General features: G+C 41.8%; 1 protein-coding gene across 3 annotated transcripts in view; it reads left to right on the forward strand.

The window, feature by feature from the left end:
• tmlhe (trimethyllysine hydroxylase, epsilon) overlaps positions 1 to 11363 on the forward strand; it is a 50993-nt gene extending 39630 nt beyond the window's left edge. For all 3 annotated transcript variants that reach the window (XM_070882982.1, XM_070882981.1, XM_070882983.1), the window contains 4 exons: positions 1565 to 1684; positions 2399 to 2635; positions 3784 to 3922; positions 11076 to 11363. In XM_070882982.1, the coding sequence (XP_070739083.1) occupies positions 1565 to 1684; positions 2399 to 2635; positions 3784 to 3922; positions 11076 to 11207 (628 nt within the window). In that variant the 3' untranslated portion in view covers positions 11208 to 11363. The remainder of the gene's footprint in view (positions 1 to 1564; positions 1685 to 2398; positions 2636 to 3783; positions 3923 to 11075) is intronic.
• Positions 11364 to 15836: the final 4473 nt, after the last annotated feature.

A 15836-nucleotide genomic window follows, 5' to 3' on the forward strand; every position in this document is an offset into this window, starting at 1 on the left:
CTGCACATAGGTTATCCAGAACACTTGAAGCGCCTTGGAGTTTGCACATGGCATGTGAATTGCAGGGAGTCTTGGCTGTCCTATCTTGCTTATTTTTGAATGCCTTTAGATCTAATTTATTAATGATGGTATTTACTGTTGCAAATATATTTTTAAAGGACAGCAGCGAATCCATACCAAAACTAGAAATAATACTCCAGTGCAATGTTCCAAAGTCTTGTGTAGTCCTCTAAGTAATACTTCGGTCATAGCTATGCAACTAAAACCCTATATTTGTTTTCTCTATAGCCAAATTACGCTGTTAGTCTTTCCAAACACAGCACTATCTCAATTTACTAGAGTAGGATTAATCACTAGACTGAAACAAGCTATCTGAATATAGTGGAAAAGTCTGAGGAGTAACTGAAAAGTTACCATCTGTAACCGTATGTTGCTGGAAAGCTAAAAGTTGTCTCAGTGCTTCAACTCTGGAGTGGTTAGAGGTGAATAGTTTGTTTTTAAATTTCAAATTAGATTTATATATAATCCAAAAAGGATATCAATGTGGTGTTTTCTCACTTGCTATTGGGCAGTCTTTCCGGAGAGCATTGCTCATCAGTTTACACATCTATACCTGGAGAGGAGGCTATGTTGAATAGAAAAGAGAATGTACCAAGTTAATCTGTTTCTTCATGCTCAATGGAATACTTGTGAATCTACAGAAAAGTACAAACACATACTTTGACCAGTGCAATTAATTTACATTTTCACAAAAACAAACTGCAGAAGATATTAACGTTCATGGTTAATGCTGTATTTTAAATTGAGTAAAATAGGAATGGGTAGAGGAATTCTTATTTGGCTAATTAACTTACTTCCTTTCTTACCTTAAACATTGAGGACGACTTCTTCAGGATTCTGATGCCCAACCAAATGTCTGAGAAAGTTCAGAACCCATGAATCTGTCGTTATGTTGTCTTTATTGCCTATGCCATTTATTACTTGGTGGTCTCCTGGTTTTGGAGCATAATTGTTTGTTTTTGTGTTTAACATTGGTTCACTGAAGGGTCCCACTCAATGGCTGATCGGTTGCTGATTTAAGGAGTTGCCAACCATCACCTGTTGGGCATTTTTTTCGAAGATTGGTCTCTTGCCCTGCCTCTACCTCATGCTGAGTAATAAGATATGATGTATATTATCTTAAGCATTGACTGACTTAAATTAAAACTTGCTGGAAAAAAAAATCATTTTAAAAATTAATGTTGGCTTTCAAGACCAAGTTCAGGATTCTGAATTAAGTAAGGGTAATGATTAGAAACTGGAACATTATCTTAAATATAGCGTTGGTGTTAAAAGATGTAGTCAGTGCAACAGCAGTCGGGGGCTCGTGGCCCTCAAATGCTACCTGCTGCTAACAGCCTCTGGTTATACGGTTAGAATTCCTATTGTATTTTCAAAAAGAAAGCAACTTGCAGCTGTCCAGTATTTCAGTAATGTTTGGTGAACACAAGCAACAAAAAAAACCCTACATTTTCTTCCAGGTGTACTTTGACATGATTGTAAATTGGCTTTCTTATTGCTACAGGGAATCTATTTACGGCCGAATGTGGGATTTTACTTCAGACTTCTCTCGTAGTGACACTGCTTACACAAAAGTGGCACTGGATCGGCATATAGACACAACTTATTTTCAGGAACCATGTGGGTATGTGCATTACTTGTTGGATGTAATATTACTAGGTATTTTCTTTTTCAATTTAATTTTCCTCGTCGTCCACCATTTCCCAGCTAAGATTTAAGGCTGCTGATCTGCTGGGTCTGTAGTTCTACTGACACCACCTTTAAGGCTTACCAGTCCACTTGTATGCCTTTCCTTCCTGTGGTGGTGCTGGTGGTAGGGGAGGGGAGGGAGGAAACCAAAAGATTTTATTCTCTCATGAAGTATTGCCCACCCCTTTTTTTTTAAAAAAAAGGGAGTAGCATAATCCTTAAACTGAGGTGAAATTTAGAGTTCTAACTTTTAAAAATGACATTGGAATCCAATCCAATGCAATCTCTGCTAATTACCCTGAGACAGACCAGTAATGTTCCAGATTTGAACCCCTGCCTGGTGTTACTGATCTCAGTTGGAGTTCAAAGGGGGAAAAAAAACACATGATCATTATCTACTGAACCCTGTTAGAACTGTGGATGTTGGGCAGGGATGGTGCCTAATTTTGTTAAATAACCATCTGAAACTTGCAGTGCAAGGGGTATTGGGCTAAGAACTAGATAATTTTCTCTAATTCTGGATTATATTCCAGCACTCTTCCTGGAGATGAAGAGATGTTCAGTTTAATATCCAGTCACAAACCTAATCTGAGCCCTAAATTAATTTGTTGTCTGTCATGTATCCTGCTCATTTCTTCTTCTCTTTTAGAGTTCAGTTGTTCCATTGTCTGAGGCATGATGGAACAGGTGGAAGAACTCTGTTGGAGGATGGGTTTAATGCTGCAAACAATGTACGAAAAGAAAATCCACACAACTTTGAAGTACTTACTAAAGTACCAATAAAACATGAATACATAGAGAATGTAGGACAATGTCACAATCACATGATTGGAATTGGACCAGTTCTGAATGTTTATCCATGGAATAACGAATTGTACCTGATTAGGTGAGAGCAAGCAACAAATGTTTAATTTTCTGTCCTCCTCTCTGAAGGAGCATATGTATGACTACTCAGACACTTCAGCAGGTGGCGATGAGTTTCCAGTAAGGAAGTGTCTGACTTCTCTTGGCATCCCTTTTACTCTTCTCCAGACAAAGTTTGGACTGATGATTCAGTGGTATTGCCCCTTAAATTGTATGAATACATTCCTTTTTAAGGATTGCTGTAATGTAATCTCAAAAGATGGTTCAGACTGGGATGAACTGTAATCTGGTTTGAGCTTCACATTAACTGACTTTCAGAATAACTTTTTCCAGATTAATTTCCTTTCGCCCTTTTTTTTTTCCCCCACCCTGGAACACCGACACGTAAATTTCTAGATGCCAGTGGCCCTCCAGTATCATAGCCATTCTTCTGTGAATCTAGATGCTGAATTGTAGCTATTCAACCATGCATGGCATAGGACTATCCTATTCTTACCTGAAATGCATATGTTCAATTTAGGGTCACCAATGAGCAGGAACCTTGGCTTCCTCTTTCCCTAGCACAGGAGTGTCCCAGAAAATGGTGGCTGCAGTGTATACCATCTACAAGTTGCACTATAGCAACGAGTCAAGGCTTCTTCGACAGCACCTCTCGAACCCGCGACTTCCACCTGGAAGGGCAGGTGCATGGGAAAACCACCACCTCCAAGCCGCATGCTACCCTGTTTTAGAAATTTATTGCTGTTCCTTCATCGCCATTGGGTCAAAATTCTGGAACTACCCATAACAGCACTAGTGGAGTACCTTCGCCATGCTGACTGCAGCGGTTCAAGAAAGTGGCTCACCATCTCGTGGGCAATTGGGGATAGGCAATAAATGCTGGCCTTGCTAGGGACACCCACATCCCATGAAAGAATATATATATTTAAAAATCAAATTCTGTGTTTTGATAATTTTTAAAGATTCTCCTGCTCCACTCTAAAGCTCTTATATCTGTCACTTATTAATAGATTCCTTAACCATTGGAAACAGTGTTTCTACCTACTGTCCTACTAATGTTCAAACTTTTATCAAATCACCTTGTTAAAAGTTCCAACAAAGAGCACCATTTTTTCAAATCTTTGTATTTCCTAACGGGCAGCATCTTTTAAACTATTGCTTTGTCTGCAGGTATAACAATTATGACCGAACGGTCATAAGCACAGCACCTCATGATGTAGTCCACCAATGGTATGTTGCACACCGAGCCCTTACAAAAGAACTCAGGAAGCCAGAGAATGAAATCTGGGTAAAACTCAAACCTGGAAAGGTAAGTGAGCAGATGGTGATACAGTTTGGATGTTGAACTGTGTAGGTTCGAAATAGTGTTACAAATCCCTCTTTTGGTATTGTAGTGACCTTTGCATTTACACAGCAAGGAGACAAATGGAGTACCGGTGTCTGATGGCAATCGGACCAGTATATTCACTTGCTTGAATCAGCAGAACTGTTTCCTATTGTAAGGCAAATTTGTACAACTTAAAAATGTGGCAGTTTCCAAGCCTGGGTGAGTTAGTTTGTCAGTGCAAGATCCATTTACCACATTGGATTTTAGTAATGGCCCAACCCACCTACTGTCTGGGATACAGCATAATGCCTTAAGTGATCTCAACTTGACAGTTTTGGAGTAGTCTTGCATTCTGTCATAGATTAATACATTTAGGTAATGGACACCACCACACCACCAAATATAAGAACTAGGGTTTGCACAGTGTTCATGTTAATGTTTCAATACACTTAATGGCATCACTATCCATTAATTCTAAACTTTACATTACTAACTCTGCAAAGGATTCAGATCATAAGTACATAATTACATAAGAATTAGGAACAGGAGTAGGCCATCTAGCCCCTCGAGCCTGCTCCGCCATTCAACAAGATCATGGCTGATCTGGCTGTGGACTCGGCTTCACTTACCCGCCCGCTCCCCATAACCCTTAATTCCCTTATTGGTTAAAAATCTATCTATCTGTGATTTGAATACATTCAACGAACTAGCCTCAACTGCTTCCTTGGGCAGAGAATTCCACAGATTCACAACCCTCTGGGAGAAGAAATTCCTTCTCAGCTCTGTTTTAAATTGGCTCCCCCGTATTTTGAGGCTGTGCCCCTTAGTTCTAGTCTCCCCGACCAGTGGAAACAACCTCTCTGCCTCTATCTTGTCTATCCCTTTCATTATTTTAAATGTTTCTATAAGATCACCCCTCATCCTTCTGAACTCCAACGAGTAAAGACCCAGTCTACTCAATCTATCATCATAAGGTAACCCCCTCATCTCCGGAATCAGCCTAGTGAATCGTCTCTGTACCTTCTCCAAAGCTAGTATATCCTTCCTTAAGTAAGGTAACCAAAACCACACACAGTACTCCAGGTGCGACCTCACCAATACCCTGTACAGTTCAGCAGGACCTCCCTGCTTTTGTACTCCATCCCTCGCAATGAAGGCCAACATTCCATTTGCCTTCCTGATCACTTGCTGCACCTGCAAACTAACTTTTTGGGATTCATGCACAAGGACCACCAGGTCCCTCTGCACCGCAGCATGTTGTAATTTCTCCCCATTCAAATAATATTCCCTTTTTTACTGTTTTTTTTTTCCCAAGGTGGATGACCTCACATTTTCCGACATTGTATTCCATCTGCCAAACCTTAGCCCATTCGCTTAACCTATCTAAATTTCTTTGCAGCCTATCTGTGTCGTCCTCACAACCCGCTTTCCCACTAATCTTTGTGCCATCTGCAAATTTTGTTACACTACACTCTGTCCCCTCTTCCAGGTCATCTATGTATATTGTAAACAGTTGTGGTCTCAGCACCGATCCCTGTGGCACACCACTAATCACCAATTTCCAATCCGAAAAGTACCCATTTATCCCGACTCTCTGCTTTCTGTTAGCCAGCCAATTCTCTATCCATGCTAATACATTTCCTCTGACTCCGTGTTCCTTTATCTTCTGCAGTAACCTTTTGTGTGGCACCTTATCGAATGCCTTTTGGGAATCTAAATACACCACATCCATCGGCACACCTCTATCCACCATGCTCGTTATATCCTCAAAGAATTCCAGTAAATTAGTTAAACATGATTTCCCCTTCATGAATCCATGTTGCGTCTGCTTGATTGCACTATTCCTATCTAGATGTCCCGCTATTTCTTCCTTAATGATAGCTTCAAGCATTTTCCCCACTACAGATGTTAAACTAACCGGCCTAGAGTTACCTGCCTTTTTGTCTGTCCCCCTTTTTAAACAGAGGCATTACATTAGCAGCTTTCCAATCCGATGGTACCTCCCCAGAGTCCAGAGAATTTTGGTAGATTATAACGAATGCATCTGCTATAACTTCCACCATCTCTTTTAAAACCCTGGGATGCATTTCATCAGGACCAGGGGACTTGTCTACCTTGAGATCCATTAGCCTGTCCAGCACTACCACCCTAGTGATGGTGATTGTCTCGAGGTCCTCCCTTCTCACATTCCCGTGACCAGCAATTTTTGGCATGGTTTTAGTGTCTTCCACTGTGAAGACCGAAGCAAAATAATTGTTTAAGGTCTCAGCCATTTCCACATTTCCCATTATTAAATCCCCCTTCTCATCTTCTAAGGGACCAACATTTACTTTAGTCACACTTTTCCGTTTTATATATCTGTAAAAGCTTTTACTATCTGTTTTTATGTTTTGCGCAATTTTACTTTCATCATCTATCTTTCCTTTCTTTATTGCTTTTTTAGTCATTCTTTGCTGTTGTTTAAAATTTTCCCAATCTTCTCGTTTTCCACTAACCTTGGCCACCTTATACGCATTGGTTTTTAATTTGATACCCTCCTTTATTTCCTTGGTTATCCACGGCTGGTTATCCCTTCTCTTACCGCCCTTCCTTTTCAATGGAATATATTTTTGTTGAGCACTAAAAGAGCTCCTTAAAAGTCCTCCACTGTTCCTCAATTGTGCCACCGTTTAGTCTGTGTCCCCAGTCCACTTTAGCCAACTCTGCCCTCATCCCACTGTAGTCCCCTTTGTTTAAGCATAGTACGCTCGTTTGAGACACTACTTCCTCACCCTCAATCTGTATTACAAATTCAACCATACTGTGATCACTCATTCCGAGAGGATCTTTTACTAGGAGATCGTTTATTATTCTTGTCTCATTACACAGGACCAGATCTAGGATCGCTTGCTCCCTTGTAGGTTCTGTAACATACTGTTCTCAGAAACAATCCCGTATGCATTCTATGAATTCCTCCTCAAGGCTACCCCATGCAATTTGATTTGACCAATCGATATGTAGGTTAAAATCCCCCATGATTACTGCCGTTCCTTTTTCACATGCCTCTATTATTCCCTTGATTATTGTCTGCCCCACCGTGAAGTTATTATTTGGGGGCCTATAAGCTATGCCCACAAGTGACTTTTTCCCCTTACTATCTCTAATCTCCACCCACAATGATTCAACATTTTGTTCATTAGAGCCAATATCGTCTCTCACAACTGCCCTGATATCATCCTTTATTAACAGAGCTACCCCACCTCCTTTCCCTTCTTGTCTATCTTTCCAAATTGTCAGATACCCCTGTATGTTTAATTCCCAGTCTTGGCCACCCTGCAACCACGTTTCTGTAATGGCCACCAAATCATACCCATTTGTAATGATTTGTGCCGTCAACTCATTTACTTTATTTCGAATGCTGTGTGCGTTTAGGTAAAGTGTTTTAATACTAGTTTTTAAACCATGATTTTTAGTTTTAACCCCTCCTGCAGCCCCTTTATATTCATACATATTGTCCCTTCCTATCACCTTGTGGTTTACACTTATCCCAGTGCTACTCTGCTCTGTTGCCTTCTGCCTTTTGCATTCTTTCTTGGGGTTCTGTTCATCTAAGCTCTCACCCACTCTAACTAGCTCACAGCCCTCTCCTGGGTTCCCATCCCCCTGCCAAGCTAGTTTAAAGCCCTCCCAACCGCACTATCAAAACCACTCGCGAGAACATTGGTCCCATCTCTGTTGAGGTGTAACCTGTCCAACTTGTACAGGTCCCACCTACCCCAGAAGTGGTCCCAATTGTTCAGGAAACTAAAGCCCTCCCTCCTACACCAATGCCCCAGCCATGTATTTATCTGACTAGCCTTCCTATTTCTACCCTCACTAGTACGTGGCACTGGCAGTAATCCCGAGATTACCACCTTTGAGGTCCTGGCTTTCAATCTTACTCCTAGCTCCCTAAACTCTGCTTTCAGAACCTCACCCCTCTTTCTACCTATGTCGTTGGTACCAATGTGGACCACAACCAGTGGCTGATCCTCTTCCCTCCCCAGAATGCCCTGCAGTCGCTCAGTGACATCATTGACCCTTGCACCAGGGAGGCAACACACCATCCTGATGTCACCTTTGCTGCCGCAGAAGCGCCTATCTGCTCCCTTAACTATTGAATCTGCTATCACTATAGCCCTTCCCGTCTTCTTCCTCCCCCCCCCCCCCCGGTACAGCTGAGCCACCCACGGTGCTGTGGACTTGACCCTGGCTGCACTCCCCAGAGGCATCACTGCCCTCGCTAGTAGTCAGAATAGAGTACCGGTTGGAGAGCGGGAAAGCCTGAGGGGACTCCTGCACTACCTGCCTCGCCATACTCTTGTGTGCGATGGTCACCCATTCTCTATCCTCCTATACCCTTTTAATCTGTGGGGTGACCAAAGCCTGAAACGAGCTATCCACGTACCTCTCATTCTCTTGGATGCTCCTCAGTGCCTCCAGTCCTCGCTCAAGCTCCGAGACTCGGCGCGCGAGTTGGAGGAGCTGGAGACACTTCCTGCACATGTGGTCATCCCCGTTGCAGGAAGCGGCCAGGAATTCCCACATGGCACAGGTGTTGCATTCCGTTTGAACGAGCTGTCCCTGCCATCCCACTAGTTACCCTTAAATTACCCAGCAAAAACACTGACTCCCACTACACACACTAAACAGCTATTTAATAATTTATCCTCTTGTCTATTAGAACACAAAATCAAAGATATACTCATCAGCCAATCACTTACCAGCTTGGCTGTGACGTCACTTTGATTTCTTGTCCCTCCTCCCTGCACTGCTCGCTCACCGACTGCCGCTGGGCCTTTGTAGGCTGCTGACCCCGGACTGCCGCTGATGCTGCTCCTCCCTGCACTGCTCGCTCACCGACTGCCGCTGGGCCTTTGTAGGCTGCTGACCCCGGACTGCCGCTGATGCTGCTCCTCCCCGCACTGCTCGCTCACCGACTGCCGCTGGGCCTTTGTCGGCTGCTGACCCCGGACTGCCGCTGATGCTGCTCCTCCCCGCACTGCTCGCTCACCGACTGCCGCTGGGCCTTTGTAGGCTGCTGACCCCGGACTGCCGCTGATGCTGCTCCTCCCCGCACTGCTCGCTCACCGACTGCTGCTGGGCTTTTATTTGCATTGAAGGAGATGATTTCCGATAGGTGAATATTCTCCACTGGGCATAAGCTTAATCCAAAACACCATTCATTCATCTTGGGCAGTGGTGAAACGGGCATGGCCCAATGAAAGGCGTGCTCCACTGACCCTATAAAGGCATATTGAGTGCAAAGGTTCTATGGTGGATATTGTCATAGAATGCTGGCTGCAACGTGCCTTTTAACTGCAAATTTTTAAGTTTGAGGTTTACTGTTCCCATCAGGGAAATCACATTGACTAATCTGTTCATTTTGAGGTTGTAACTAGCAGAATAGGATGTGGTATTTTTGGATTTTCAGAAGGCATTCAATAAGGTGCCACACGAGGTTATTAAACAAAATTAGGGCTCATGAGATTGGGGGTAATCTACTAGCATGGATTGAGGATTGGTTAACTGATTTTGGAAAACAGAGAATAGGAATAAACGGGTCAGTTTTGGGTTGGCAGACTGTAACTAGTGGGGTGCCCTAAGGATCAGTGCCTTGCCCTCAGCTATTCACAATCTATATCAATGATTTGGATGAGGGGACCAAATGTAATATATCCAAGTTTGCTGGTGATGCAAAGCTAGATGGAATGCAAGTTGTGAGGAGGATGCAAAAAGGCTTCAAGGGGATACAGACATGGTAAATGGAATATGTGAAGTTATCCACTTTGGAAGGAAAAATAGCAAAATGAGTATTTTTTAAATGGTGAGATTGGGAAATGTTGGTGTTCAAAGGGACTTGGATGTTCTTGTACACAAATCACTGAAAGTTAACCTGCAAGTACAGCAAGCAATTAAAAAAGCAAATGTTATGTTGGCATTTATTACAAGAGGATTTGAGTACAAAAGTAAGATGTCTTCCTGAATTATATTGGGCCCTGGTGAGACCACACCAGAAGTATTGTGTACAATTTTGGTCTCCTTACCTAAGGAAGGATATACTTGCCATAGGAGTGCAATGAAGGTTTATCAGACTGATTCCTGGGATGGTGGGATTGTCCTATGAGGAGAGACTGAACAGACTTGGCCTATATTCCTGGAGTTTAGAGGAATGAGGTGGTCTCATTGAAACATCCCAAATTCTTGCAGGGCTTGACTAGGTAGATGCAAGGAGGATGTTTCCCCTGGCTGGGGAGTCTAAAACCAGGGGTTATATCCCCGAATAAGGGGTTGGCCACTTAGGACTGATGTGAAATTTCTTCACTCGGAGGGTGGTGCATCTTTGGAATTCTCTACCCCAGAGGGCTGTGGAGGCTCAGTATATTCAAGGCAGGGATTGATAGATTTTTGGATAATGGGGTAGTGGAGTGAATGGCCTGCTCCTATTTCTTGTGTTTTTGTAAGCTAGTTTATTTGAATGCTGTCTCCAGGACAGTATTATAGGGTACTTTGTGGCAAACAATTTTATTATGCTTCATGCCCTTAAGTATTCCTTGCCCACCTCCCTTTTGCATGGATTTAAGGACTATACTTGCACGGCATTTCGTTAATGGCCTTTTTTAGAAAAAACTTAACAGCTTCATTTACTCTGATTTAAGTGGCTGACTTCAATTTTTTTTTAACTCAAACCTCTTCACATGTAATGGTTTAAACATTGATTTAAATTACTAAACAGCTGTTCAAGGGCAACATAATTACATCAAAAGCAACTCTATATTTGTTTTGACCACTCTGCCTGCTGTGTATGATGGCTGGAGTTGTCCTACTTGGTCGATGAATAATGGAAGTTGTTTTATTTGCCCTCCAATTTCACTGCAATTTGTATAGAGGAACAACAAGTACACTGTCCACATGTGCAACTGAATCTGCTGTATACTAAAGCTGCATTTAGATTCTGAACACTTCTCTACATCGCTCCTATGGCAACAAATCTTTGGGATGGGGAGAAGAACAATGCTGTTAATTCTTTTGCAATAGTTGCTCCATACTGGGAAGTCCAAACTCTGTTCCACATGTGCTGAAATAGTAGGTTTAATGGCTACTGTGTCTACTACAGGTTCTATTTGTGGATAATTGGAGAGTCCTGCATGGTCGTGATGCATTCACTGGCTACCGACGGTTGTGTGGCTGCTATCTGATGAGAGATGATGTGCTCAACACCGCAAGATTTCTTGGCATCGAAATTTGAAAACACTGCCACACAAATAGTCATCTTCAAAGTTCAGAATTCTGGCAGATTTATTTTTGAACTTTAACTGCGGGTGGTGCACAGATTGATACTTTTTTTTCAATGAAGTATAAATGACACTATTTTACTTTCCTTAATTAAAAACCTTTTGCATAAGTGTGGGTTTTTTAAGCTTTAAACATATCTAGTCACCTTGCAACACTCTATCACCTTCCTCTTTTATTGTCTTGCGCGTGCTTTCGCCCCCCCCCCCACCGCCCCCTAAATCTGGTTATTGTTCCTAAATAGGCGAGTGAAGTTCATTTATTCCAGTTATGGAATTCATCACTGTCACTATCTGTACACAGTAAAGGTTTTGTTTTGGAATCATTCAAGGATATGTTCTTATCATACAACAAAACAAATAGGAACAGAAGTAGGCTATCTGGCCCCTCAAGCCTGCTCTGTCATTCAATAAGATCATGGATGATCTGATCCTGGCCTCAACTCCACTTCCCTGCCCTCTCCCCATACCCTTGCCTTCCTTATTTTTCAAAAATCTGTATCTCCAACTTAAATATATTCAATGACCTAGCCTCCTGCTCTCTGAAGTAGAGAATTGCAAAGATTCATGACCCTTTTGAGAGAAGAAACTCCTCATTTCCATTTTAGATGGGCGACCCCTTATTCTGAGACTATGCCGCCTCCCTTAATTCTAGACTCCTTCGTGAGGAAACATCCTCTCTGCATCTACCCTGTCGAGCCTCCTCAGAATCTTATACATTTCAATAAGATCACCTCTCAGTCTTCAATCAGATCACCTCTGTCGTCTAAACTCCAATGAGTTACAGGTTCAACCTGCTCAACCATTCTTCATATAACAAGCCCTTCATCTCAGGAATTAACCTCGTGAACCTTCCCTGAACTGCCTCCAAAGCAAGTATATCTCTTTTTTTTAAAATAAGGAGACCAATACTGTATGCAGTACTCCCAAGTGTGGTCTCGCCAAAGCCTTGTACAGTTGCAGCAGGACTACCTTATTTTTATAATCCATCCCCTTTGCAATAAAGGCCAAGATTCCATTTGCTTTCCTAATTACTTGCTATACCTGCATGCTAACTTTGAGTTTCATGTACAAGAACCCCCAAACCCCTCTGTATCGCAGCATTTTGTAATCTCTCCCCATTTAAATAATTAGCTTTTTTATTTTTGCTGCCAAATTGGATAACCTCACACTTTCCCACATTATACTCCATCTGTCATTTTTGCCCATTCACTTAGCCCATCTACATCCCTTTGCAGATTATTTTCATCCTCCTCACAACTTGCTTTTCCACCTATCTTTGTATCATCAGCAAATTTGGCTACATTACACTCTGTCCCTTCATCCAAGTCATTAGTATAGATTGTAAATAGTTGAGGCCCCAGCACTGATACCTGTGGCACCCCACTAGTCCACAGTTTGCCAACCTGAAAATGACCCATTTATCCCGACTCGGTTTTCTGTTAGTTAGCCAATCCTCTATACATGCTAATCTATTGCCCTCAACCCTGAGAGCTCTTGTACAGTAACCTTTTATGTGGCACCTTATTTAATGCCTTCTGGAAATCCAAATACACACCATCTACTGCTTCCTCTTTATCCACCCAGCCCGTTATCTCAAAGAACTTCAGCAAATTTGTCAAACATGATTTCCTTTTCATAAAAACATGCTGACTCTGCTTGACTGCATTATGATTTTCTAAATGTTCTGCTACTACTTCCTTAATAATAGACTCTAGTATTTTCCTGATGACAGATGTTGGGCTAACTGATCTATAGTTTCCTGCGTTCTGTCTCTTCCTTTCTTAAATGGGGACGTTACATTTGCGGTTTTCCAATCCGCTGGGACCTCTCCAGAATCCAGGGAATTTTGGTAGATTACAACCAATGCATCCACTATCTCTGCAGCCACTTCTTTTAAAACCCGAGGATGCAAGCCATCAGGTCCAGGGGACTTCTCCACCTTTAGTCCCATTAGTTTGCCTAATACTTTTTCTCCAGTGATAGTGATTGTTTTAAGTTTCTTCCCCCTCCCCAACAATAGCCCCTTGATTATCAATTTTTGGGATGCTTTTAGTTTCTTCTACGGTGAAGACCGATACAAAATATTTGTTCAAAGTCTCTGCTGTTTCCCATTTATTAATTCCCTGGTCTCATCCTCTAAGGGACCAACATTTACTTTAGCTACTCTTCCTTTTTATATACCTGTCGAAGCTCTTACTGTCTGTTTTTAATATTTCTTGCTAGTTTACTCTCTCTTTAATCACCCTTTGCTAAAAATTTCCCAATCCTCTGGCCTTCCATATTCTTCGCAACATTGTATGCCTTTGTTTTCAATTACTTCCGTAGTTATCCATGGATGGTTCATCCTTCTCTTGGGGTCTTTCTTTCTCACTGGATTTATATAGCTTTGCTGAGAGTTATGCCTCAAACGTTTGCCCTATAATTTATTTTCCCAGTCCACTTTAGGCAACTCTGCCCTCATACCTTTGTAATTGCCTTTATATAAGTTCAAGACACTAATTTGTGACCTCGCTTTCTCACCCTCAAACTGAATTTGAAATTCTATCAGGCTAGGATCACTTTTCCCAAGAGGATCCTTTACTACGAGATCATTAATTAATCCCGTGTTATTACACATTACCAAATCTAAAATAGCCTGCTCTCTGGTTGGTTCCACAACGTATTGTTTTAAAAAACCATTCCGCATACACTCTTCTTCAAGGCTATCTTTGCCAATTTGATTTGTCCAATCAATATGAAGATTAAAATCACCCATGATTATTGCCGTAGCTTTCTTACAAGCCTCCATTGTTTGTTGATTTATACTCTGTCCTACACTGTGGCTACTGTTTGGGGGTCTGTAGACCACTCCCACCAGTGACTTCTTTCCCTTATTATTTCTTATCTCCACCCAAACTGATTCTACATCTTGATTTTCTGAGCCAGTATCATTTCTTACAACTGCACTGATCTCATCCTTTCTTAACAGAGCTACCCCGCCTCCTTTTCCTTTCTGCCTATCCTTCTGAAATTGCAAGTACCCCTGAATATTGCAACCATGTCTCTATAATGGCTATCAGATCATACCCATTTATTTTTATTTGTGCTGTCAACTCATCTATCTCGTTATGAATGCTACATGCATTCAGATAAAGAGCTTTTAATTTTGTCTTTTTACCATTTATCCCTACTCTGACCCCAAATTCTGATGCACTATTATGTATATGCGCTCTGTCCCTGTCGCATTCTGTTTGTTATTACCCTTATCTTGTACAACAGGGCCTGGGATGTGCTCTCTACTCCTCACTGCGTCGTTTAACAACATTCATAATTGTACAGTGCTTTCATTTAAACTCAGCTACAGTTTGCCAGTTTGTAACCTGCCTCAACTTTAAATCTAAATGTGTTCCTGGAACAAGTTGAGTCTGCTGATCAATCTGTCACCACTTACAAAGAAACAAAAGTCTATGTCAGTGATATGTACTCGATGTAATTTGGCATTTTCCTCCCATTAATCATTTTCTATAACTATAAAGACTGCATTGCTATGGATAAGATATTGTGCTTTTACTAGGCTTTGCATAATAACTGTCATTAATGTTGTATGCTTTAAAATACCATAAACTGTAGGTTAACACAGTTTATCTACACAAACATTTATGACCATTCCGTCAATAGGAAAACCTGACCTCTCATTCAGTATCTTAACCATGAATACAATTGAATAAAGCTAATGAGGGAAGCATGAATTGAATAAAGTTGATGAGGGAATAATAGTTAAGACCAACACAAGATCAAATTAATACAAAAGGGGAAAGCTTTCAGCTGGTCAAGGAACGTGGCATGCCCTGAGGAACTTAAACCGTTTCATAGGTGCAAGGATGAACTCTAGATTCAGGCCGATTGCCTACTGTGGGGAAACTGAGTAGTCAAAGGTAACTGGTCACAGAGTGACCTTCTCTCAAGTATGGGCCTCGTGTGCATTTATACTGTATAGTAAGGACGTGTTAGTCTGTTTTTATTTAAAGCTTGGAACAATGTCACAACTCTGTGGCAGACTCTACTACCTGAATCTGGCAAGTCTACAGTACTCTAGGGTACTGTTAATGATTGACCAGTTAGTCAAGCTCACTAATGGAAGCTGAAAGGATGGATCTGTCACTGGGCTGCTGACATTTACCCACTTGGTTGCAGACAGATTATCTGGACAAGCTTGGTAAATTGCATGGTTTTAGCTGGTTGTACTCATATATACACTTGGGGTCCCCACGCCTTGGCTGTAGCAACATATAATTTGGGTCTCCTAAATGATACGTGATCCATGGGGAGAGCGCGGGCACCATGTTGGGTAAACTGCAGTGTTGCCAACCCCCCCCCCCCGGATTGTCCTGAAGTCTGCAGGAATGAAAGAATAACCAATCCCTGAACACTGCTTTGAGCAACCCAGGAGGAAAAAAAATCATAGTTGTGTAAAAAATGTTTTTCCACTTGCTTTGAAAATTTTCATTATTAATTATAAAAATAAAAAAGATGGACAAAAGGCTGCTTGATTTGTCGCGGTTGTTGGAGACAGGAGGATGCTGTGATGAAACCTCCGGGAAAAC

The sequence above is a fragment of the Pristiophorus japonicus genome, chromosome 6 (genome assembly GCF_044704955.1).
Source record: "Pristiophorus japonicus isolate sPriJap1 chromosome 6, sPriJap1.hap1, whole genome shotgun sequence".
Lineage (NCBI taxonomy): Eukaryota > Metazoa > Chordata > Chondrichthyes > Pristiophoridae > Pristiophorus > Pristiophorus japonicus.